The 26427-nt window shown below is 43.5% G+C and overlaps 1 protein-coding gene across 1 annotated transcript in view; it reads left to right on the forward strand.

The window, feature by feature from the left end:
* Positions 1–26427, forward strand: part of SPRED2 (sprouty related EVH1 domain containing 2) — a 66310-nt gene that overhangs the window by 14347 nt on the left and 25536 nt on the right. The window contains exons 2-3 of the mRNA XM_086743282.1: positions 23256–23433; positions 24746–24914. Coding sequence (XP_086599408.1) covers positions 23256–23433; positions 24746–24914 — 347 coding nt within the window. The remainder of the gene's footprint in view (positions 1–23255; positions 23434–24745; positions 24915–26427) is intronic.

The raw sequence follows: 26427 nt of genomic DNA on the forward strand, positions 1-26427 counted from the left end.
TCCAGTACCTAAAGCTGTGCTTAAGGGCTCTTGTAGCAAGTACAGAAAATGAGGAAATGTTTTCTTCAATGTGCAGGTAAATTTTCCTGTTGTGTCATGCATCTCAGGACACTTGAAAATTATACCTTTACATTCATGAAAGGAAGTAGTCCATTGCGGTGTTTTGCTGATTTGATGTTTAGCTTCAACCTCCAGAAGTTAAAAATCCTTTTCTAGAGGAAGCATAACATAAGGTCCAGGGAAATCCTACCTATAGATTGCCTGAGCTGCCCTTGCAGCTCCCTAGGTCAGTAGGATGGCAGAAAACCAAGCAGGGTTTTCCTTGGATGGCTCCAATAGGAATGTGCCTGGTTGAGCACCTGGTTCAGGTGTCTCTTGCTGTATAACTCATGAAGAGGATTTAGAAATTCCCTTGATAATGAAGGTGAATTTTAAAAACCCAGAGAAAACAGAAGACTGGAGAGACGGAAAATGCGGCTCGTTGGAAGGTGCTGTGTTGCAGGGAACATGAATGCTGCTGTGTAAGAGTTTCCTTGCTTAATTGAATGAAAGAAGTTGAAAGGGTTGTGCGTATTCACAGCTTGTGCGTGTTCTTGCTGTTTTATATTTAACTTCTTTTGAAAACTGCAGACCTTAAATATGGGGAAGGAAATACCTAAAAGGCTAAAATCCAGGCTCTGTATATTCATTTTATTTTGGAATATCTTGAATACAGGAACTTTTTTTTTTTTGCAGGAATGTGACTGTCATTCATGATCTCATTAAAATGCTAAATATACTAACCCCTTTTGTGCTGAAGGAAGATATTTACTTGTGGATGTGGTAAGTCTGCTCTGCAGGATAGCCTTAATTTTGTCAAGAGTGGTTTGTTGTAAAGGTCAGAAGGCGGTTACCGTCTTCTCTCCGATCAAGTGTGCACAGGCAGACATGGAAAAAGTCTCTCTGAGATTGGTCTTTGTGGTTTTTCGTACAAAAACACACAACGACCTGGCGCAGGGATATGTAAGCTTGCAAGAAAGCTGTTTATATATATAAGGCATTTCCCATGCGTTTGGTGACCGGGAGGCAGCTTGAAGATACAGTCTCCTGCCCGAGCGTGGCCAGCAGCCTCTGTGAGGCCGTGCCTTCAGTTGATGGCTCAAGGATGAGTTTCTGATGGGCTCCCTCAGTGTGTTGGTGCAGACGTGTGGTAGCTTCACACACTGTGCCGGCTTTCTCCCCGCCTTGTGTAGCACAGCACTCTTGGCTTACGTTGTCTATGGCTGTAGCTCTAGTTTTGTGAACCTTTTCTTACCGTTTAGTGCTCCTCTGCGTTCTGGATCATGCACGAATTAGTCTGCTTGTGTCATGGAGCAGGCTTGTGGCAGAGTGGATTTTTATTTTCTTTCTGTAGCTAGGCAGTGTGCTGAACATCGTCTTCCTTTTGGCTAAAATTAAACTTTCTCCCCACCCTAAGCTGCTCTCCCACTCTTGAACTTCCACTGTGTGAGGCATGAGAGACACAGAGCACACCATAGGTTGGCACGATGTTTCGATTAACTGTTAAATTCTTTAGCCTGGGATGTGACCTTTTTAAGCTTGAAGAGCGTGCTTGCCCCAGGTGAATAGGAAGCCTGCCTGAACAAGCACTGGGACACCGAGCAAAAATTACTCCATATCAAAGGAAAGCTTAATTTTAACCTTCCAAATCTAAGTGGGATGTAGCATCTTCAGCAGCCCATGAATGTGGGATATTGCATTGCCAGGTGTTAGCGGATTAAAGTTAATAAAATCTGCCACGTGGAAACCATGTGGGCACCGCTGGGCTGGTAAAAGCCATCCGTGCCCATTTCACAGCGGTGTTTCAGGAAAGCAAGCAAGGAGCTGCTTTGAGCTCTCAATGCCACTTGCTTGGCAGAGGATCATGAGGAAGTCTTGAGTGCTATCCAGTAGCGGGATTTTTGGAATAGTCCCCGTACCATCCTCCATACTGGCAACAGCTGGTCATCGTAAGCATGATGGGCGTCTGGGGTCCCTGGCACCAAAGCACAGCCTTCCCCCTTGCTACCTTGGTTGGCAGGAGAGTCCACAGTATCTAGGTGCCATGGAGACCTTTTTAAGCTGCTTGATCTTTTTTTAAAATTATTATGTTTTAATTTTATTTCTGGTGTCATTGGCCTGCATCTCTGACGTGCTGAAGTAACCTCAGACCTCAAACACTGGTTGATTTAATGGATAAGGCAAAAACACCCCATGCAGCCGGAGCTGCGCAAAGCCAAGAAGCCGTGAGATGCCCCAGAAGAAGAGATGTCTGATGCTTTTGGCATCAGCTGCCTTACAGCTGACCTTGTGCACCGCATGCTCTGTAACTGGGATCACCAAGGCCTGGAGGGCTGCTTCAGGCAAGGCACCCGTCATTTTATTGTGCTTTTTGTTGCTTCGTGCTATTTTTGTATGCTTTGAAAAAAGGAACTTGAAGAACCAATCTTTGACTTCTGAAAGTACCTCTTGGGTATTGACAGATGATGGAGAAAAATAGACTGTTGTATTTTGTTAATTGTCTCACACTTGACGAGCTACCCTAATGGCAGGAGCCAAAGTTGGGAATTTTTGTGAAAGTGTTGACCAGTTTTTGTGGGTAGCTTGTTCCTTCATCTTCGGCTAGAGCAAAGAAAGGGTGCAGTCGGAATATCTGGGTGTCATTTCAGGGTTGAAATGACATTTCTGGGTGCGAAGCACAGGGAGCCTCAGCGAGTGCCGTATACGGGTGCAGCTCCTTACCGCCACCTCAAATACTTAATTAGCCAGAGAGTGTGAACTTCAACAGCACTCTTGATAGTGATTTCCTAGAAGCTGATGCTCAAGGACTCAGTCAGTGTCTGTTGTTACTATTCCAACTTCAGCTTGTAATTGATGTGATTTGTTTAATTACCAATATCGTCGGTTAATGTGAAGAGCTACGAGGTGGTATAAAACACTTCATCGTGCAAAACTACACGTGGGAGACAAAACCAGAAAGATTAACAGCTGGTCTGCTTGGTTGTGCAGCAATTTGGCAGCATTTTAATGTAAGTAATCACATGAAAAGAGAATGTTAATTGGCATAAGGCAGGTACCCACTAGCTAACCTGGCTGGCTCAGGTGGGCTTTTGAGCACAGACCTTTGCTTATCCCTTGTCGTCGGGAAGCGTGTCGATGCGCTCTACGCTACTGTAGCAGCCTCGGTATTTCTCTAGACAGGAATTATTTGTGTGAACTGAAATTTGTAAATTGTTTCAGGGTCAGATCTTTGCTTCTCTGATTTTACTGCAGTTTAATTGACTGTACTGTTGTTATAGTCGATCACTGTGCTGGTTGATGCATACAAAACCAGAAAATATGTGGCTTGGTATATTATGTGTCAGACGAATACTAAATGCTTAATATTTGATACAATATATAGATATTGGTACATCTATATAAATGTTCCATACAGTAAGCATACAAATGAGAGGGCTCCACGGAGACCTCTATAGCCTCCTTTCAGTACCTAAAGGGGGCCTATAAGAAAGATAGGGACAAACTTTTTACCAGGGCCTTGTGATAGGACAAGGGGTAATGGTTTTAAAACAGAAGGAGTTAGATTTAGACTTGATGTAAGGAAGAAATTATTTATGTTGAAGATGGTGAGACACTGGCACAGGTTGCCCAGAGAGGTGGTGGATGCCCCATCCCTGGAAACGTTCAAGGCCAGCTTGGATGGGGCAACCTGATCTGGTTGGAGATGTCCCTGCTTCTTGCAGGAGGGTTGGACTGGATGGCCTTTAAAGGTCCCTTCCAACCCAATCTATTATATGATTCTGTGAAACAACATCTAGACTTCAGTGCAGTTTTGGTAGAGGTCAGATCCAAGTGGGAAGCTAGGTTGAGAGTATTGCTTCTGATATTTTTTTAATGTAATCGTTGTACTCCATAGTTAACCAACGTGGAAATTTAATTATACTTCCTCAATTATGAATGCCCTAGTTCAAAAGGATCACTTCCTGTGGACAAAAATAATTCAAGAGTATACAGTACTAAAAAGCAGAGTGACGAGAACATTTTCAGAAGCATAAATATTTAAACAAACTTTTTTTTTTTTTTTTTTTTTTTTTTTAGTTTAACTTAAACTTCATTTCTGTAGTGCTGGCTTTCCATGATCTGGGAATCCTGCAGACAGACATGAGCTTAATTCAGCTCTGAGGATGACATTCAGTATGCATGCATAGCATTGGTTGCAGTGGGAATTATACAAATTTCTTGCAGGCTTTTGCAAGATGGAAATGGAGAAGTTGTTTCAAAAAGTTCTTAGATGAGGATAAATTGATGTGGTGTCCTTGTCTCCTACTCTCCCCACCTCCTTTAATAGCAGAAGACCCCTGGGCAGTACTGTGCCTCAGCCTGACTCACTTAAGTAAAATAACTTATGTATAACAAGTGACACAAGTCTGAGGGCTCCTTGTGATGCCATCATGAGCTGACACGAGATGTTTTTGAGGTGGAAGAAAAGTTCAGTGCCTCTAGACAAAGCACTGGTGTCTGTTCAGCTTTGGTGAGTTGCAGTGGTCCAAAAATACTTGTGCCAGAAGTCAGCACAGAAGCAGTAGTTGGCCTCGGCACGTCCCCACTGCATCCTTGGAGGCACTGTAGTTCACGGTGGTGGTAGTTGGTAGTTTTGTTTTCATTTGAACAAAAAGCAAGGCAGGGGAGTCCGGAACAGCTGTTCTTGATAGTTTCTGTTTGTGGCAAAACTCTTGATTCCCAACAGGTACTACCCTAATATTGCTTATTACAGTAAATATACCGAAATACGTATCTGTAGGGAACGCCTTAGTCCTGTGGCTGTGGGGGGAAATGCAACAGCAAAATAACTTGATTTATTGGTAGCACCTACAGAACATTGTCCGCACAGTGACAGCCCTTTCAGTGACTTGTAATGACTTTGAATGAGATGAAAACCGAATAACAATGTTGGCTAGAGAGGCAGCTAATCTGTGATGTGCAGGAGGGCCTCCCCGGACTGACAGCTCTGGGGACCTGGGTGAGGAAACTCTCTGCAGCTGCTTTTGTATAGAGAATAGTGTGACCTGCAGATGGAGGCTTTTGCTGGTATCTTAAGCTTCAGAAAAACAAATATTCTCTCAAAATAACATAAAAAAATAAACTTCCACTTCTTCCTGTTTTTATAGTTTGCTTATTTCCTCAGTGTCATGGTTTTGTCTCCAGTACTGTAGATTATTAATCTTCAGAGGATCAGGACCTTCATAGAAGTATTTCCTGTACATGTTTATCTGTCTCTTTAACAAACTGCTATCTGCTTGTTCTCTTCTGAATTTTCCTGCAAATAATAGGAAACTCTCCCTCAATAATAAGACTTTTTGCTAGAAAAAGTATCAAGATGAATCCCTGCCAGGGGTTAAAGTACCTTTTGTATGACTTAGTTGATGGCATCCTCTAGGACATCTGCAAGTAGCCCCAAATTCCAGAGGTCACTATCTTTGTGTTGGTTTTGGCAAAGCATTGTTTCAGCTAAACTTCATTTATTTTGTTGTAATTGCATCTGAAAGTCTCCTATCCAAGTGTTACCTAGACTCCTTGAAGATGGATGCTGCTACATCTAGGGCATCTAGAGCTTCTTTTGAGACTACCACAGACTTCCACCTAATTTCTTAGCAGGAAGGTGTGTGGAAGGTGAGTATTGGCTGTTAGTCCACAGAAGAGTGCCTATTTTGCATGTCCAACTGTTGCATAGCTGTGTTACAAAGGGATGGAGGCAATATTTTCAACCACTACGCTACTAACTTTTGTTACTTTTAGCTAATCTTAGCTCATTTATGAAATACATGCATTAAATACGTGCATTTAAATATATTCCACCTAAAACATGCATGCATGCTCATGGTGGATGGGGACTCAACTCCCAAATTCTCCATGGACTTGTTACAGCCCAAGCACATCCAGACAGGTGAAGTGAGGATGCGGTTTCTCCCTTCTGCCTCAGAATTGATAGTCTGCATCTCCAAGGGGGAACACTGCACTGGGACGAGTAGCTGGCTTTCCACCTCGGCTTTCTATTTCGAATGCAGCTGTCATCATCTGACTCCATCACAGAATCCGCTGAAGCTGGGCCTGTTATGTTGCCTGTAACTCAGCGCTTGTGCTGGCACCACCTCGGGTTTCTACAGCACACACTGGATTGCATCGATATCCGCAGGGTCTTCGCAGCATTGGCCTGGTGGCTCCTCCAAGGCTCTCCCCGCAGTGGAGGAAACACGGGTTGGGCACCTGCCTCACCCTGGTGCTGACATGAATGTAAAGGCATCCCTGGGTGGAGAAGCAGCTTGCAAGTCCTTCAAGGACCACTTCCCCCACCTTGTAAATTCATATTGGAAATAGCGCTTGACCAGACTCAGGCTTGGGAGGGTTGTGGGGTTGGTGGTTTTTTTTTGTTGTTGTTTTTTGTTTTTCTGCAAAAAATTTGACAACTTGTGATTTCCCACCATAGTGTAAATTGTTTAGCAAAGCTTATATTCAGCTTGCTTTTGGGCAATGTGTGTGTATGTCTCTCCCTTAGCATGCCGAAACACCATCGCTGTTTTCTCTGAATATTAATTTCTATCAGACAACAAGGCCTTGCAGGGCAGTCTTGGCACATCATGCTTCCGCCACCGTCTTGTCTGGGAGCCAAAACATCCCGCTGGAGTGCTGCATGCAGAGCTGCTCTCCCTTTGCACGAATGCAGAGCAGACCCATCTTCAGACCAAGGCTACTCTTTATTCCTAAAATTTCTCTTGCTCTAAGATATTAGTGGACATAGCAGCAGACGCAGGTAAATGCTGAGCAAGGAAGCTAGAGAAGCTGGATGAAATCACCTTAAGGAAAAAGAAAACCAAGTTAGTTGATGTGCATGTTTAGCCTTTGATGGCCCCTCCTGTCAATTTTGCATCCTTGGTAAACAGGAATGAAAACCCAGTTAAATCTGAGTTTAAGGGGAGGAAAAAAATAAGCCGTTTTGTATTGAGATAAACAGTTGCGGTTCTATTATCATCCGCTGAACACACACAGAGTGGTTGTAAGACAGCCTGAGACAGTGAAAAACAAGTGGGAAGTTGGAAGAAAAAAATCAGAGTATATCTTCTTCCTCCCTTCTAGACGTTACCTTAATAATTTATTGGGGGTGGGCAAGGCATAGACAGGGCGTTGCCCAAAGATAAAAGGTAAATATTTTCTTCTCACAGATCTGCAGTAAGAAGATAATGTTACTTTTCTTCAATATTAATTTTTGGGTGATTATAAGCAGTGTGGTGGCCTGTTAATTGAATAGACTTGCATGAGCTGTTACTAGATATTTTCTAAGATTAGCAGTTTTTTGGGTCTCGTGTGGGGCATTGATGTTCTGGTATTTCCTGGTAAACCCTGACGATTTGCGATTGCAGCTCCCAGATGATACTGAGTACACCGACGACCTTGATGGGAACAGGATGAGAAGCTCCTTCACCATCCTTGCTGCTAAAAGGAATGGCTGTGGGAGGCTTCAGTCACCTACAGATATACCAGAGGACTCTGGCTGTCCCTAGGCAGACATACCTAAAACTCAACCTTTTTGGAAGGAATTGACATGAAAACATGAACTTGCATCACGTTGAACAGTTCATCCTTACCCGTCAGAATACAGGATGACCCCGAGGTGATCTCCCTTCATGGACTTCTCTGCTGTATGTGAACAAAATTGCTCTTGTCAGTGATATATGTATTCAGCGGGCACTTCACACCACCGTATCTTACAGCATTTGAAAGATCTGCCTATTAAAACGGAGTGCAGGAAATATAAGCCGTTAAATGCAAGTGACACTTTTGTGACCGGGACGAAGGACTGTGGTAGGAAAAGAGGCATGCAACTGCCTGCAGCTTGAGGAAACGCTCGTTTGTTTGTGCTTTTTCCAAAGCCCTTCTGCTTTGCAAGGGAAGCGGCGGCAGAGATGTAAACAGGAAAGCCGGCTGCAGGGAGAACAAAGTAGAGGTTGGGAGATGTGCACAGTTGGCTGCGGGAAACCGAAGGGATTGGTGAGAAATCTCTGGTCACTATAAGAATTTAAATAATAATACCAGAAAGCTGTGCGATAGCTAATGCTAGCAGTCCCAATACAGGGCAGGCATCCTCTATGCATGAGGGAAGATCTACCTCCTATCATTTCTGTGCTCCAAAAGAGGCAGACTGGGAGGTTACGTACCCTAAATTACCAATAAAGTAATTCCCATGCTACTAAATATTAAGGCAGAGTCATAAGCATTAAACATCTTCCTTTAAGACTGTAAAACAGCACCTTGTTCCTAAGAGCAGTGGAAAGAGCTGGACAAGGTACATTTTAAGGGCAAGATAATGTTTTACCAACACTTAAAGGAGAGGCAGAATGATCTTGAAAATCTAAGCTGGTCAGATTAAGTCAGTCCCCAGCAAAATAGGGAACTGGCTGAGAGGAGGTGCAGTCAGCATCAGCTCTGGTATATGAGCTTGGAGCTGGCCAGCACATTTTTATGGAAGTTTTCAGTGGATTTAGAAACGTAGGTGGATAAAGGTTATCACGTCGTGGTGTGTGCCTTGTGGTCTGCTGTGTGCTTTTCTTGCAGGTGCTTTTCGCCTGAAGTATTGAGTTCTGGCATGAGGGCTTTGCCAGAGATAGGACCAACCCTCAGAAAGAGCAGCAAGAGTGATTTGAAATCTAGAAAGAAGAAATTAGAGAAGATAGACTGGATATATGCAATATAGGGTACACATAATTGATCTGGAAGTACTTGCATGGGAAAGATTTTTATCCCTCCGCAGCAGTGATTGATCTTGGCTCATGGAGGCAAGGAGCCCTTTGGGTGGTTCAGCTCTGCCATCTGGCCAATCTAGGAGATAACGATACTGGTGCTATAAAAATGCAAATTCAGATGCAAACTGTGGGCAGGCAGGACAGCAAAAGTATCTCTCCTTTGAACTAAGTGTTTAGGGGCAAAAAAAAAAGGAGCAAGGTCTTGGGGTTTTACTTGGCGGGGTTTTTTTAACCATTTTTTAATCAAGAAAAAATTCGCAGCCTGCCCTGTGATGATACATGAGTGCAAAGTACAGGGTTAGATTTCCTGGAGTGTATTACAGCTGTTTGACCAGGTACCAATTAGGAGCTACGGGGGAAGGGTTTAATTAGAAGAAAAGCAAATGAGGCTTTTCCGGCACGGAGGAGCTTGGTGTGTGTCATTTATGTAACCTCTCTTCTGGTCATGGATGTTTGTGTGGAGTCGAGTAAGATGCTCTCAACAGCTTTCCTTTGATCTGTCTGCAGGAAAATTAAATCCACATGGCCTCCACCCAGAACCTTTCTGCATCCTGGATGGAAACACCCATCTATGCTGGGGTCGGGTTTTAGTGTCATCCTTATGTACAAAGGTCCATTCATCTCTGAGAATTACGTGTCTGTCCAAGGTCTAAACTTTAAAAGACCCAGAAAAGAAAAATGGTTGTTGCAAGCTGTCAGTCACCTGTAGACAGACTTTTAAAACTGATATATCAAGAGTTGCCTTGTTTCTCACAGTTTGAAATGACAAAAGAAGTGCTGCCTCCAACTTGCCATGCTGATGTACATTATTGTAATTTATAAATAGGTTATGCCCCTTGCTAGGGCCTGAGATTGTACTATATAGAATCATAGAGTAGTTTGGGTTGGAAGAGACGTTTAAAGGCCATCTAGTCCAACCCCCCTGCAAGGAGCAGGAGCATCTCCAACCAGATCAGGTTGCTCAGAGCCCCGTCCAGCCTGGCCTTGAGTGTTTCCAGGGATGGGGCATCCACCACCTCTCTGGACAACCTGTTCCAGTGCTTCATCACCCTCAGCGTAAAAAAATTCTTTCCTGATGTCTAGTCTGAGTTTACTCTCCTCTATTTTGAAGCCGTTCTCCCTTGTCCTGTCACAGCAGGCCCTACTGAACAGTCTCTACCCATCTTTCCTGTAGGCCCCCTTCAGGTACAGGAAGGCCACTGTAGGGTCTCCCCGGAGCCTCCTCTTCTCCAGGCTGAACCACCCCAACTCTCTCAGCCTGTCCTCATAGGAGAGGTGCTCCATTCCTCTGATGAATGGATGTGCTGATTTGCACTCTTTACTTTTGAAAATGTGCCCTCCAAAAGCCTCCTTTTTCATCTTCATTTTCTGAAAGCAAAACCCTGTAGCTTCGTGAATCCTGCTACTAGGGAAAATGTTCATATGTTAGAGTAGCTGCTCACCCATCCGAGCTAGGAAATGCACAAAAATGTTGGTGCATGTTTCACTGTAGCACCAAAGTAGTAGGAGTGGATGTGCTAAGGTGTACTGGACAAGGCAGTAATTAAGGGAAAAAATAAGTTTTTTAAAAGTGCAGCAGCATTGTCAACCCTGGAGCTGAGGTTTGTTAGCTTAGCCTTAAGTCTAAAGAACATTTACAAAAGCGAGAACTCGACTAGTGATTCAGTTGATGCTCACGACTATCCGGTGACTTGATATCCGCTTCCCTTCGGAGAAAACCCGTGGGAGCAGGGCTTGAAGCCAGCTGAATTAGGTGGTGGTGGTTCCTTTTGCCTGATGCAACAACTTCTTGGTGTAGACGGAGGGCCAGGGCTTTGTTTGCATCTATATGGATTGAGCATGCTGTAACATTTATAACAGAGCTTTTTGGTGTCTTGCATTTTCACATGCGGAGTGTTTCTCCCTACCTACACCTGATCCTGGGACACAAACGGGTGATTTTGCAGAAAATACACAAGCGTGGCTCAGTCCAGCTACGTGAGCTAAGACTTATCCTGTAGCAGCTGCAGAATCATACATTAGCTTTACAGCGGGATGGCTTTTCCATGTAAACTCATCTTTTGATGTGTAATACTGGAATCACGTTTGTTAATGCCACTTCTCTGTAAGCTGCCCTCTGTCGATGCCCAGTCCCAAGGCTCGCCGTGTGCTGTCCTCTGTGTTTTTAAGAGGACCAGTGGCAGGCTGATCCGTGGAGCAGTGGGAAGGCAAGAAAACAGGGAAGCTTTGGGGAGGTGTACCCGCTGTTGTTTCAAAAACATGATTACAACACAGTTTATTCAAAGATAGTTTTGTCTCACACTAGGAGGCTAATTTCATCTTCCCCTGTCCCTCGGGAGAAAAACTTCAGAAACTGGACTTGCAGCAAAAAGGGCCAGGCATCTTTCTTTAATTTTTCTGGCTGGCGTTGGTTTGGAGTTGCGTGCTGCCTTCTTGCTGGAGACAGCTGAGGACAGAGCCAATGGGTGCTGTGTTAAGCGTTGGAGGGGAAGAGCAGTGCTGCTGCAGAGCTTGAAGATGAAAGCAGGACAACAAATCCTGGCACATCTGGGCAGTACGATGTGCAGGGGATGTGCAATTAATCTTTTTCTTTTTTTTTTAATACTTTAAAAAAAAAATATTTGGCAGGATGCTCTGACTGGCTTATGAGTTACTCAGTGGTTGCAAATGCACTTCTACCAAAACAGAGTACCTTTTGCCCATTAAAATTAAGGACATTTTAATGTTGCCTCCCTGGATGCTGGAGAGCAGCAGTGAACAAACTCTTCTGTCCTGGTGACTCAGGATGTCCTCAGCATCCTCCAGGCAGGCTGATGTCTGTGCCCCAAAACTGGGTTCAAGCCTCGGTGGTCTCAAGCTTGGTGTTTCCGTGGTGCAAGCTTGAAGTTTTCAAGAGCCTATGTGATTTTAGGTTGTTGCGTCTGTAAAATGGAAATGCAACTTTCAGGCAGCATCACGTTGGCCACTGTTCTTCATCCTGAGGAAGAAGGGATTTTTGCTCCAGATCAAGGTTAAAACAGTTTGGGTTTTAGGAAGGCAGAAGCAGCAAAGCCTGGAAACTTTTAAATTAGCTTTCTTCCCTTTTCCTGTCTAATCATCAGCGTAGATTAGTTCAGGCAGGTATTTTTAGAAGCTGCTCTCAGAGCCCCAGTGTCACCATTTTTATGCTTGTTGCTGATGCAGTTCTTGAGCAGTGTTTCTGCTTTAAAAAAAGGAGAGGGCATTCAGGGATGATCGTGTAACTTTGGAGGGAGACTCACTGACTGAGTGAGGAGTTAAAGCAGTTGTGAAAGTTTTGGAGCAGCAAGGGAGCACTTGAGACCTACTGCCCAAAACGCAGTTTGTGCATAGGGATCTTGCTGGGTCAGCACTTCAGAGCGTGCTGGATTACGTGGGTTGCCTGCAAAGGTATGGTATACAAGGACCTGTGGCTGATATTTTAAATACAAAATTGTTGCAAGTGGGAAATATTTAAAACCTTGTTAAAAGCTGTGATGGAGACGGGCTCGTTGGGAGGCTGAGTGCTTCCCCTAGGCCTGTTGAGTCGTTTGGACCCTTGGTCCCAGCGCTGTGTTAGCAGCTTTTTGGGAATAAAGTGCAGCTGAGGTTACCAGAGGAGATGACGCTCACTTTCAACTTTGGACCTGTTTCCAGTCCTGCGTGAGCAGGCGACGCGCCCGCCGGTCTGGTGCAACCTCTCAGAAGCATGTTTACTCCATGAACTGCTACTAAACGCCCTCGTTATTAGTTTATGGCAGTTGTATCATAATTATTTTATTTTTTTTTCCAGCCAGTAACTGGGGTGGGGAAGCAAGGATCTTTGGTCGGTGCGTGCGCTTGTGCTCTCGGAGCAAGGAGGATGTTGCGTATGAGTAATGGTCCGGCCAGGGCTGTAATATGCAGAATACCTCTGGGATGACTCACCCGGTACAATGCAGCACATCCCTCAAGGAGACTGAATCACACATGGGGGGAAGCCGCTCCGCTCGGCAGCAGCCAGCTGGGACGCCGGGCAGCCAACGCCGATCGGTTTTCTATCGGGAGGCTGGTAGTGGCAATGATGGTAAAACAGAGCAATCGGGCTGTAAAACGTAGAGGAAATGGCATCCCCCAGCAGGTATGTGTGTATGCTCTCCCTGGGTATAATTTCATGGGTTTTTACTTGGATTTTTTTTTTTTTTCTCTGCCTCCCCCCATCTGCCCCTGCATCCCTTCTAATCTTTTCTAAATTAGCGTATAATCTATCAGTGAATATGTATGACTTCTTCTGTGAAACACAGGCTTCCTTTTATGATTACATACACATTTTTTTCAGAGGTAATGGTTTAAGGTGCACCCTCTCTTACATACTGAGAGGAAAATAGATGCTACCTGGGAAGCTGCTTCCCTTGATGTCCCTCTCCACGGATGCTTGTTGGAGTTGGGGGGCATTGAAGAGAGGTGGAAGGCAAACTGAAGGGGTGTGCTGGCTTTGATGTAGATGAGAATGTCTTCTTTTATTTTATTTTTTTTTTAATGCATTTACCTGGCAAAAGATAAAACCTCTTTATATTTAGACCACAGTTATCCTGCTTATTCCCTCCTCCCTCGTCTGAAATAGATTCAGCTGGAATTGAGTCACAGAAATTTTTTTTATATTTGCAAAATATTGTCTAAGCTTTGTAGTTGTATTGTACGTGTCAGGGAGGATGTTTACAGAGGGATAAAGATAGTTGTGCTTTTCACTCATCCAAATGGAGGAGAGCGGGGGAAAATGGAAATTCCTTAGGGTGAGCGATTTCTAATTTTTGTCTTTTCTTTGTAAACTTTGACTTTTTCAGAAGTACTATGTACATGTGTATGTGCATGCATAATTATTTTCATGTTCCGGAGTATCATTGATTCTGTAGCTGGAGATAAGCACGCCTTGCATTACTTTCTCACGCGTTATAATATGGCTACATTAGGACAGGTGGCACTTAATCTGCAAAATATGATGTTAAAGGGGAGTAATGGGATACCTCATCTGGCAAACGCGTCTGGTGACATCATGGGCATCACAGCGCCCTACAGAGTGACAGCAGAAACTCATTGGATGGGGAGGAGGGTCATGTGGAAATCCCATCGTACTGTGAATTGAATAGATTTCTCCATTACATTCCTCTCTAATTTTTGGTGAGCAGTACCAAGTCTTTAGTTTCGTTTTACAAAATAAGGAGGGAGATAAACTTCTAAAGCTGGAATACAGTTGCTATGCTTGTTAGTTTTATTTCTTATTTTTGCTAAATATTGCCATTCATTAGCTAACATAGGATAACAGTAACTGAGTGGGTTTTATGGTCAGTATATGTTAGAAAAAAAAAATTAGGAACTTGGTTGTTCGGAGGAGGGGAAATCAATTCAGGATGCAGATCTCATGCAACTACCTGTTTGGCTGGCTAAGCTTTTATGCGCTTTTTGCTTATCTTGCATGCGATACAAAACAAATACCATCTGTCATGCAGTAACAACTTCCTTCCTCATTACAGTAAACGATAATACTAATTAGCTTTCCTTGAAATCTGTTAATATTTTGTACCCTTGCATGAAAATACGAGGACTTGAGTGTGCAACTCTTGCCTGTACTGCATGCTGGCTTTTAATGAGCTGCAGGGTAAATTATTCAAACACATTATGTTATTAAACTGATTTTTATTGTTTTGCTGCGCCTTACAACTTTCCAAGATATACCATCATATGCAGCTATAATGATTTATTGCAGAATTGTTCCATTAAAGAAATTTGAAGAAAAGTACCTTTTAAATTTTTTTTTTTAAATAAATCCCAAACCTGTAATTTGCAGTCCCTGACAAAGCGGCCGCCCTGCAAAGCTGCAAGGAGGCTGGCCCTGAGGTAACTCAAATCTCCAGTGAGATGGAGGTTTGCTGTGAATTTTTGGAAGAGGTTTCATTAAAAGTTTTGTCGTTAGCATGCATCCCAGTGGTGTTGTGGCTGTCTTTTGGGGGGAAAAAAAAAATCTGAAGGCTATTTTGGTAACAACTTTTGCTATGGGTTTCAATAGCTTTAACACAGTTTCAACAATATATTACATAGATGCTTCAATATGACTGTGAGTAGTAAATTAATCTACCCCACTTAGACTTTTGTTTTAATTCAGCGTTGTTTGTGTAGTAAGCTGGTTTCTGGGGATAGCCCTTAAAATCCTTGCGGTCGAGCAGCGTCACTGGATCTTCCCCATCAGCCTGTTTGCAAGCCTACTTTTTTCTCTAAAAAGCTGCTTGATGGTTTACATGAGGTTTTGCCCACGTGTATGGCACTTTGCGGGGATGGCCAGGCAGGAGGAGAGGTTATGCTGGCCAAAAATATGAGTTTAGCCCATCCAGTGCAAACACCCAACCTTACAGCTGTGCGAATTGCAGTTGTGTTACCCTGCCTGTGCTGAACCCAGCTGCTTTTTAACGCCAGATCCCTAAGGAGCAAGGGCCTAGAGCCCCGTTTGCAGCAGAAAATCTCTCTCATTCTCTGGTTTGGTGCATCCAAGTTAGTTGGCCTGGACGTAGCCTTGTAAAAATGTGCTGCAAGAAGATGCATTTGTGTGTGCAGAAGTAGATGCATTTGTGTGTGTCATTTAAAAAAAAAAAAATATATATATATAAGAAAAAATTTATATATATGAGAAATATATATAAAAACAGTTTTCAATCTACTTCATGGAAGGATCTGAAATAATTATGGGATTATGAAATCCCATTCGAGCAAGTAGGATATAGAGCTTCTCCTGAACTCAAAAAAAAAATCAGCCTTAAATGTTTAACAAACATTTTGGTGAAAGGGTTCCTTTGTTTGTCGTTGCCTCTGTGTTTAAGGGAGATGTGGAGGCGGGCGGCTGGATTGTTGCAGGTGTCTTGGGTTTTTGAGAAGTCCTTTTCCTTCTGGAAAAAAAAAAAAACAAAACTGCTGTTAATTTTTCTTACGGAGGGTTTTTGGATGGCCTGCAGTGCTGGAAGCCAACTCAGGCCTGCCAGGTGCTGGCCATGGAGGGCCTGGCTCCTCTTTGTTCTGCCTCTGGACTCAGAAGGGCATCGGGGAATGAAAAATAACATCAAAAGGTACTTATTTGGGTTTGCCCCAGCCTCCCAGAGCTGTGCTGCTTGCGGTATCGTATTAAGACCACGAGCTTTTGAGGGCTGAAGGCGCTTGGGCCTTCTGGCATCCCTGCCGCATCCAGGCCCCTCACAGCCCATTGGAGTGAGCACCCTGAAGGGTTGGGTTTTTTTGCTGCATACAGGAAGATTTTGGGCAGCACCCCAGCAGTGAGTAACCTTCACGCACAACTGCTCCTCGGGGGTGCTTTATGGGATGTGCAGGTAGGACTGTGTGTGTCTTACGTATCTTACAAATTGCCAGTGATGATTTCCAAATCCTACATGAGTGCTTCCTTCAGGGCAGGATTTTCCAGGATTTTCCTCTTCTACCTTCTGCACTGCTGTAGCTAACAGTGTTCTTGGAGGTTTTGGGTTCTCGTGTTTTTGGGGTTTGGTTTGGGGTTTTTTTGTGGGTTTTTTTTTTTGGGTTTTTTTGGTTTTTTTTTTGGTTTTTTTTGTGAAATGGTTAGTGTACAAGCTGAACGCATGCTGCCGAACTCAGTCCAGTAGCCAGGTGTGAATTGGGGAGTTGGAAGAGAAAACCTCTTTATGTTTTCAGAGGGAAGCTAGGAGGAAATGCTAAATGCCAACAAAGTTTTCTCATTTTGTTGAGAGAGAGAGAGAGAGAGAGAAAAGTCCTGAAACTGAGCCTCTAAGGTTAATATTGGTTTAAGGTGAAGTGCCCCAGGACAGATGTGCTGCAGGACTCAGGCAGCATCGCTGGAGCAAGGCACGTGGAGATTGAACTGCCATGTATTCACTCTGACCAGGTGGAAACCAGCATTTCCCAGAACACCTTTTTATTCTGTCAGTATTGGATTTTTAAAGACAGAAAAACATAGATTGCAAATTTGCTGTACTAGAGATGGATTACAGATACAGTGGCTCTGTGTTGCTGGTGTGATGCAGAAGTGAAGGCAAGGAAAACTTTTGGGAGGTTTTCCATGGTATTCTACAGGCTCTTTTTTAACAGAGGGTCTGACCAGAAGGCTGTAAATAGGTTGTTTTTTTTTTCTAGCTGATACTTAATGAAAAAGCTTCAAACCTGCTAGAAATCTAAATGGTATTGAAATATCAAACTTTATTTTACTGTGGCTCCATGCACTCAGAAGTTTACTTTCTAACAAGGTGATAAGTTAGGATTTTGAAGAAGAAAATGCCAGTTGTAATCCACAGACATTTCACCCTTGCTAGAAGGTTCATGAACCAAGCATCAGATCAAGGAAGTGAGACTCCAAAAATAGCAGTTTTGCATTACTTCCATCAAAATGCCGCCACTTTCCTGCTGTGGGATGAACTCCAGAAAGGATCCTTGCAGTATTATTTCCAGCAATGACCAGGGAAGAACAAGACGGCTTTAACTCCAGCTGTCGGAGTTACTGGGGCAGGGACAGAGGGCAAAGTAAGAGCACTGTGAAATACATCCAGCTCAGCCAAAGACAGGTTATACCCCAGTAGTCTTAAAGTTAAATTTGCATGGATCCAGGTAGTTTGAAAATTCTATTTAGGCGCCTGGTGTCTGCGATTCAGTTCAGCTGAACGGCCCAACTTCTGCCACTGTTGCATTCGCAGCTTCCTGCTGTCCTTTTTGGCTCTGCCCTGAAATGTGGCATCTGGGAATGCTGATGTGTAAAGACAGCAGTCTGTATTTTTGAAACACATTAAATGCAATTACCTTTCTGTCAGAGACCTGAATCTTTCCTGGCGCTGTAAGCTGGAAAGTTGAGAAGGGAGGAAAATACTAGAGTGTCATATGGCTGCTTAGCATGGAAGTTTCTAAGTTTATATTTTGGTCAGCTAACCTGGCTAGAGGGAGAGTGTTATTGAATTATGGAAGGTGTCTGGGAAGTGGTTTAGATGCTAAATGTGACTCAAAGGAGAGTACTAAATGTAGTGGGTTGGACTACTTTTTTTTTCCTCTTTTTTTTTTTTTTTTTTCCTGTGGGATTTTTTAGCTGCAAGACATCTCAAACATGGTATTTGTAGTTGCTGCATTTGAAGCAAAGTGGAAGGAAAGAGCAGCTGGTGGAAGGGAGCTGCAGACTTCAGCTGTGACCCTCCTTTAACAAAGACAATGTCAAAATTAGAGCTGTAACTGAGGAAGGAATTAATTGTCATTCAGTCCTGGATGCGGTGTTGCAGGCGTACAACAAGGCACAGGGCTTTGTCCCCCATCGGCTGCGCTGCGGTTCCCGTAAGCGGTGCGGCTCATGTCAGAGAGTGCTGGTTGGTGTTGGCTGCATTTTACAATGTGGTTTGTGCATGCTGGAGGAAAGCACTTTTTAATCTGCCTTAAAAGTTGCCTGTCTCTTAGATACACATGCTTTGTAAAAGTTAGGCTGTAGGTAGTGCAAGCATGGTTCAGTTTTTGCAAAGGTCACTTCATAGTCTTTGCTATTCACTCACTTCTTGTTTAGGAAAATTCTCAATATCCTTCAGAGTAGCAATTATACACACTCTTTTTTTAATATATTTTTAAATATATATATATATATGTATGTATGCACACCCACAAGCTATAATTTTTAAAGCCCTTTTCCTTCCAGTAAAAACAGCAAGTGGTTTTCTGTGCTACCTTTACTCCCCAAGTTCATTATGGTTTTTTGCTCTGGGTGGGGCAGGCGAACAACCTGAAGCAGCCCTGGAACACGCTGGCCAGCTGCCATGCAGCTGGGTAATCCCTGCAGATACTTTCTTCCCAAGCTTTTAAGGCTGTGGAAGACAAATCTGTAGGGTTAAGATAGGAAAGTATTCCATTTAAGAGCATAATTAAGAATAGTTTGCATGAAACGTGTAGCGCGTAGGCCATAAACCCCACAATTAGAGCGGTCTTGAAGTTTAAGAAGCCAATAAAAAGAGGGGAACTAAGGCTGCTGTGGGGTTTTTTTTTTTTTAGCTGTTTCGTTTTTAACTATATAAAAGGCTTGCCTTATCTAATCTCAGCAGCAATCGGTATCTCATTAATGATAACAGACCAAATATTTTCACATACTTCATTAACCATTTTTCCTGGTATAGTCAAATTGCACAGTTGCCATGATAAAAGTGCAAGTGGTTGACGTGAACATGGTTGTTTTGCTACTTCGGTGCACCAAGGTTTCAGCAGAGACATGCATGTGGGATTTGCAGATCACTCCTTTGCTCCAGAGGCTTTTGAGCGCCAGCAACCAGCCAGAGCCTCAGTGCAGTCATGTAAAATTAAATAGCAAAAAAAATAAACAGCTTTTACGCTAAGGAAGCAAGGTCCTTATATGGACTTGAAATATTTGAGTACCTCCTAAGTATTTATCAACACTGGCACGAAGGAAAGAAGCATTGCCTATTCTAGGCTTGTGGATGGAAACAGCGGGCAAGATTTTGACTTATAAATCTGAAGGAAGCGGTGCGTAGCCTTGAATATTCAGTGTGCAGCTTCTTAGTCCTAGTCCAGTGACTAAACCAAGATGTCAAGCCCTAAGAAGCATTAAACACCTGTTTTCTTTCTTTCACAGACTCACAGAATGGTTTGGGTTGGAAGGGACCTTTAAAGGTCATCTAGTCCAACCCCCCTGCAAGGAGCAGGGACATCCCCAACCACATCAGGTTGCTCAGCACCCCGTCCAACCTGGCCTTGAATGTTTCCAGGGATGGGGCATCCACCACCTCTCTGGGCAACATGTTCCCGTGTTCTACCATCCTCAGTGTAAAAAAAACCTACTTTCTTTTCTTTGATGGTTTTTTTTTTTTTTTTTTTCCACAAAGTCCCTTTGTGTTCATTGCATGTGGGGAAACGTGCACATGTGGCTGGAGCCTCGTGGGAGCAGGGATGGGAACATCACTGGTGACTTTTGATCGTGCAGGAAAGCGTGCCAAGGGATTACATTAACAGAGCCAGAGCTCTGCTTACCTTGCCAAAGGTGAAGCCTTCTGCTGGGCAAGGTCCTTTTTTGATAGGGGCGCAGAGGTCATCCTGCTGTGGTAGAGGGAAAACTGGGGTTTCTGGCTTGATATATTTAAGGAGGTAGCAGGTTGAAAGAAATGCAGTTTAAATGGTGTTCTGGGTATTTGGGAGTGACAGACAAATGCAGTGAGTAATGACGAAAGGAATAAATTTTTAACATCTTTTGCTTTGCACTCAGGTTCCTTTAAGTTTGTCTTCCACCACGTATTCTTGAAAAACCAACAAATTATTCTCCACTTTCCATCAAAGCAAATTACCTGATTGCTCTGTTTGGGTCAAAAAAACTGCTGTTCTATCTGGTTTCCCCACCCCTTTGCCCCCCAGTCCCTGACCCTCTGGCATTCAGTAGATTCCTGGATGTAGGCAGATGCCAGCAGCCAAGCCCTGGTCCAAATCCTGTCCATTTTCTCACTGATCTCCAAAAGCCTGAACTGGGTGCACTAGGCATCCCTGAGTGAGGATGCTGACTTCCAAAAAGTGCCATTCAAAAGCAGAACCGGCAGTTTAAGTTAACAAAGTGTCTGTCATTTCCCCTAATAAGCGTCACGTCTAGTTGCACAGCTGTTGGGCACGTGGGTGAAATCAATGATCTTGGGGGCAGAGGTTGGAAGAGCCATAGGTCATGATATCAGCGCAGGTATAAAACTGAAAACCATATGGCTCTGTGCCCTGCCTGATTGTGATTTTAATGAGCAGGGATAGCAGTCAAGGGGCCTAAATTTAACGTATAGGCATCCACTAGTATTCAAACGTGATTACCAGCCTAGAGAAATCACCGAGAGGCAATGGAAACACGCAGATAATTGGTAGAAATCACGAAGTACTGCATAGTTGCTGCTTTCTTAGTTTTCCTTTAAGTGGACAATTTCTGCAGCAAAGTAACTGAAGACGATGTTACTTTTGGGACAGCCGAAGGCTCCGGCTGCTGCCATAAAAGTGCATGGTAAATCCCGCAGGAAGCTGTATTGCCGGTGGCAATTTTCAAGTGTGGAAGGAGAAGCGGCATTCGTGTGAATGACTTTTGCAGGATGATGGGAAGGAAAGTCGCATCAAAGCAACTCCGACTTCATAAGAGAGCTTGAAATTCGATGGGAGTTCCCCAGAAGTGAGAGGAGTTAAAAATGAAAGGATCCTTGGGGAACAGGAGCACTATACAGAAATGTATAGTTGACTTGCTTTGTTCTTTATCTGTTAGTTGCTAATCCTTATGGACCGTATGGAAAACGTAGAGAGAAGAGGAGGATCAAAATTCTCTCGGATGGAAGCAGCTCAATTTTTATATGGTAGGAAATCAGTTGAAGTGTTTTGCTTAATTATGAGCATCAGGAAGCCAAGAGATTAAAGTTACCACTGGTAAAATCTAGAAACAGGCTTTTGTTAGAAAAAAATAAAAAGGTAACTGGATCTGTTTATAGATGCGCTTGCCCCATTTCCTGTACCAGGATGCTGCTTTAAGGACTCAAGAACAAAAATATCCTTTAAAATGTCGTTTCTCCGTTCTGCGAATGCCTTTTGTGTGTCAGCTGTGGTATAGGCCGCATATCTGAGTATGCTGAAAAGCTTTTCATCAGCCAGTGCAAAGTCATCGGAACAATAGAGGATGAACCTTAAGCATCTGTGTACTGCCTTCATCGTGTAGGTCCAGTGAGAAAGTTGGTGTATCCATAAAATAAAGCCAGTGAAGGGAAAATTGCTGCGTGCATTTTGTGAGATCTGTCCAGCTGCAGAAGGGATGAGCTGGTCCCAGGCACCTCTGCCCAGAAAATGCTCGCTGTCCCCCTTGCTCTGTCCTCAAAATTGCCTTCAAGTAGGATCTGTGAGGCTGCTTGCTTAGGTATTAAATAGAATCTGGTTGTATTCATGAAATAGGAACTCAGACTTCAAATATTAGCATTTGTATTACAAAAGTGATGCAAAAATAAGGTCTGAAAACAAGAGGCGGTTTTGCCTGGTGCAGGATGAAGAAAGCTACCTCTGCTTTTAATTTTTGATAGCAAATTCTCTTGTCATGTTGTATAGGATGCTGGGAAGATGTCTGGATACAGAGCTTTCCTCAAGGAGGAATTCCTTTCCCTAAAGGATGATACTTGTAATTTTGAAAGGCCTCCTCTTGGAGCCCTCTATGGGTTGTGCATTCTTTGGGTGAGCTCGCTCGGTGTCCTGGAGATGAACAGTTCCTGGTCATTTTTCTTTGCAAAAGAAAAGGCTTCTGTTCATGTTCCCAGGTTTGAGTGCCTTGCAGCACCTTGGTGGGTGCTGATGGGTGTCTCTGCAGCCAACAACGCTGTGCTTGTGCATGGCTGACGTCTAACCCCGTACCGTGGTGACCTCCTTGTGAGAGCATCACAGCCATCAGTGCTGTTCCTGAGCAGTCGCTGGGTTAATTAATGTCAAACGTGTGATAGGCGTGAGCCGGGACTCAGCGGCAGCATGAGGACAGAAAAGCTGATTTTGGTATTTCCCAGAAGTTCTGGGGTGGGGACAACCTGTTTTAGCTTGGGATCTGTTGTGTGTTCTGTGCAAGGCACACAGCTTTTGCTTACGTCCTGTAGTGGCCTTTTTTGCTCCTGAATGACCCCTCCCTGATGATGTCCCCAGCAGATGCTGGAGCAACTGCTGTGCAGAAAGGGTATGGGAGGAGGCTTGGGGAAGCAAAGCCTCCTGCTGTGGAGGCTCTTTTGACCTCTTGTGATGGACACCTGGATTGTCCCCAGATTCTCCGATGCTTCCAGAGTAGCTTCTTGTGAGGTTATGATGTGCCGCTTTTGAAAGCCCCTTGAAATGCTGATGGAACTCTTTTAGGGACATGGTGTGGTCCTGATGGCCTGAGCTGAGATGGTTCCTTTCTCCTTTTGTGTGAGGTACATTTGTAGGTTTTTTTCCTGTAAGACTCTTGGTTGCGGAGGAACGTTAATGTCATCTTCCAAAGCCCACTTCACTAATTCGATCACAGAAACCTTAAAACACTTTGTTTATGGGCTGTTTGAGCTCTACATGTTCTTCCAACACTTTTTGGAGACCTGGTGCCACAATACATCCCCCATGGATGGCGGCACTGGGGTGCTGCATGGCTCATCCTGCTCTCTTGGTCCTTGTCTCCAACTGCATGAGGGAGAGGATGTCCGGGACCATGGGTTGTTTGATCAGTATGTTGACATCTGGAAACTCGATGAGTTCATCCCTTGTTGTTTGATGAGTCTGTCTCTTATGATGGCTTGAGTAGTCAAGACCATCCACCATGGAGGTGGACTTCCATCCTGGACAGAAACTATGTGTTGGGACCAGACCAGTGCTGTCTAAATACTGCCCTCAAAAGTGCTCTGATGAGACTGTGTGATGCTCACAAAAGGCTTTGTTTTTGTTTTGTTACCGTTGCAGTGACAGCTATATTGTGCGAGTCAAAGCTGTGGTTATGACCCGAGATGACTCCAGTGGGGGATGGTTGCCGCAAGAAGGAGGCGGTCTCAGTAGAGTTGGCGTCTGCAAGGTCACATACCCAGAGGGCAATGGAAGAAGTGGATTTCTAATCCATGGTGAAAGGCAGAAAGACAAACTGGTAACAGAACCTAATTCAACTTTTGTCTGTTCTTAAAATGAGAATTATCCCAAATCTATTGCTATTGTATTCTTGTGCAAGTTTTTTTTTTTTAAAAAAAAAACACACAGTCATGTGCAAGTAGTATTAGATTGGACAAAACAAACCCATCCTCATCTAGAATTGCCATCTTTTGCAGTCTGGGTTGTGCTGTCACCTGGAAGGAGCAGGTAAATTTTTGACATCCGTGTGCAAAGACTCTCTGGTGACTGAAAAAGAACCTGGGAGGTTTTTTTTCTTAAAACCTAGCAAGGGAACATGAGAAGTGAATTGAAGTGTAAAGAAGCCATGAAGCCAGTCACATTGCACTGAGTAATGCAGTGCAAGCCTTTAAAACAGCCATGAATTATTTATACTGCGTGCCGTTCAAGGTTTGAACGGGCAGAGTGAGTATATGAAGACAAGTTGTCTCTTATGAGTTTATGCTCTCGGTTTCTGCTGGTAGCTGTTTATCTAAAATGGAGCTCTCTTCTTTCTCCACACAAATCAAATTAATAAAGCCTTTTCCCTGTTTCTGAGGTCTGATATAGGTTTGTTATCTTGTGTCTATATATTTGATTCTTCTGAAATTCGCTCCTGTGAAGAGAGTGGCTGGCTTGAAAATACTGCAAACTCAGTGTCTAGGCAAAAAAATGTGCATTATTTGAGTTGAAAATTATCTTATTTTCAAAAAAAATGGTGTTTTAAAGCTGTTTCAAGTACAGTTTGTCTTTTGCAATACTATTTTGCTTAGGATGCTTTTTTTTGACACTACTTTGGAGACATGCTTATGGTTTTGGGTGACAGGGTAAGACTTACAAGCCATTCCTGTCCTCCCTGAGCATCACCCCAGAGATGGCTTTTGGCACAGCAGAACCTGAGAGAAGTGCCTGACTAGGAGTGAAGGAGGTAAAAATGGTGAGAGGAGTGATATAGCACCTCCTAAATCTGCTGGCGAATAAAATTCCTTTTAAGCAAAATTATCAAGGGAAGAAGCTCTCCCTTCAAGTGAGCCTCTGCTAGCCTGTGCCGTGTTGGGTCTGGGTCCAAAATAGGCTTCTGGGGGGTAGGGAGCAAGCACTTACTAAAAGCACAAGGAAAACATGAATGTGCGATGGTTATGAGAACAATTACAGTGTCTGGTGTTTATTAATCGTTGTTTGGTAGGAAAGGATGTTCCTCTATGCGAGGCATGACTTGGCTTGCTTTTGGGTCCAGGCTGAGACGGTGCTGGCTCTGTCTTTGGAGTGGGAAAAGTGACTTTGCTCCTCTTTTGGGGCTCGTGCCCTCCCAGGTGGTGCTGGAGTGCTTTGTGAAGAAGGACCTGGTGTACACGAAGGCGAACCCCACCTTTCACCACTGGAAAGTTGACAACAGAAAGTTTGGGCTCACTTTTCAAAGCCCTGCTGACGCTCGAGCCTTCGACAGAGGAGTGAGGAAAGCCATCGAGGACCTCATTGAAGGTACCACAGCACATGGTGGCAGCCACTTTGACCCTTGGAAGGATGGAGAAAGGGGTTTGAAGCATGGAGTTGGAACGAGGGATGGGTTTAAAATCAGTTTTCAGAGTTGGACATCTCTTGTGCGCCTATCCGAGTGTAGCCTGCGCTGAGCAAGCCCTAGCTTTTAAGAAGTGAGTGTTCTCATCCCTTAACCCTTAAGGAGAGAAGGGATTTCAGTCCAGGTGTTTTCCAGTCCTATCTGGCTTGGTCTGTCCAGACTTCCCCCCTTAATTATCATCGAGTCTGTTATTACTCATTTTTCTGATAGGCTTGGGTTTCAGACAGGCAATGGCAACTCAAACAGCCCGTATTCTCCTTTATACGCAGCCGAATCTTGTCTGACTGAGTCTTTGTTAAATCAGAGTATGAATTCCTGCCTGGAGTTGAATAAAACTTTGGTTTGTTTTTGTTTTCTTGCAGTAATTAGTTTTGTCTGCATCCTCTTGGTTGAGTGGTAGTTCTTGAAGACTTTGTTGTGTTTTGCGTTTTTTTTAATTCTATTAAAAATGTTTTTGAATTGTCTGTGCTTTGAAGTTGTCATAAAATTTTCCTTTTCACATTTCTCTGCAATCAGGCAATCATAATGCAGCTATAATTCAATAGTACTTTATTTTAATTAAATTTGATTCTTTGAGTTTTTTGCTTGATTTTTATTTTTTTAACCATGACACTATTTAGGGACTTGGTGGTCCAAAGCTTTAATCCTTCTCACCCAGTGTGACCAGGATATTTTTATGTACAGATGGTACTATTTTTTGAGGATACTAGCTCCAATATATATGCAGATGTGTATTCTTTTTGAGAACATTAGCTCCGTAAGACAGCTTAACGTTCTGGATGCCCTGTCCTTGCTTTGACATGGACATAGTAGATACTGGGAGAGAATTAATCCCCCAGGGCTCTTTCCTGGTACATACCTTATCAGTTAGAGAAAGGTTCTTCTCAACTACTTACTTGTTTCCTTTTTCCTGTGCCATTAACATGAAGAAGTTACAGCTAGGCTTTCTGCTTTCTTCTTCTTGCTTGCTAAAACTGGGAAGCATTCTGAGTTTTGAAGGTGATGTTTTGCATAAGTCGCACGGGCTTGTGCAAAGTTTCAAGGAGATGATAACTCAGCTGTATTGAGTAGTATTTTGGAGATGCTGGTACATGGCAACTCCTGTTCTGCTCTTTCTGATCCATTTTACAGTGGAGGTATTTAAAATCAAGTTCTGCTGGATCTCAGATACTTCAAAATCGGTAAATGTATATTTATCCCATTAACAGCACAGACAGATCCTCATGAATGCGTTCCTCCTTAACTTCCAAATAAGGCTTTCTGAATGAAAAACAATAACTGTCTTGTGCACACAGAGCATCAGGCAGTGGATTTCATTTATTGTGCATTTTTTTATTCACATAGTTGATCGAATTTAGCAGGTAATATTAAGCACAACAAACTGTGCATTCAAAGCTTCACTTCATTAAATCACCG

The sequence above is a fragment of the Chlamydotis macqueenii genome, chromosome 3 (assembly GCF_036417535.1).
Source record: "Chlamydotis macqueenii isolate bChlMac1 chromosome 3, bChlMac1.mat, whole genome shotgun sequence".
NCBI classification, from domain to species: Eukaryota; Metazoa; Chordata; class Aves; order Otidiformes; family Otididae; genus Chlamydotis; species Chlamydotis macqueenii.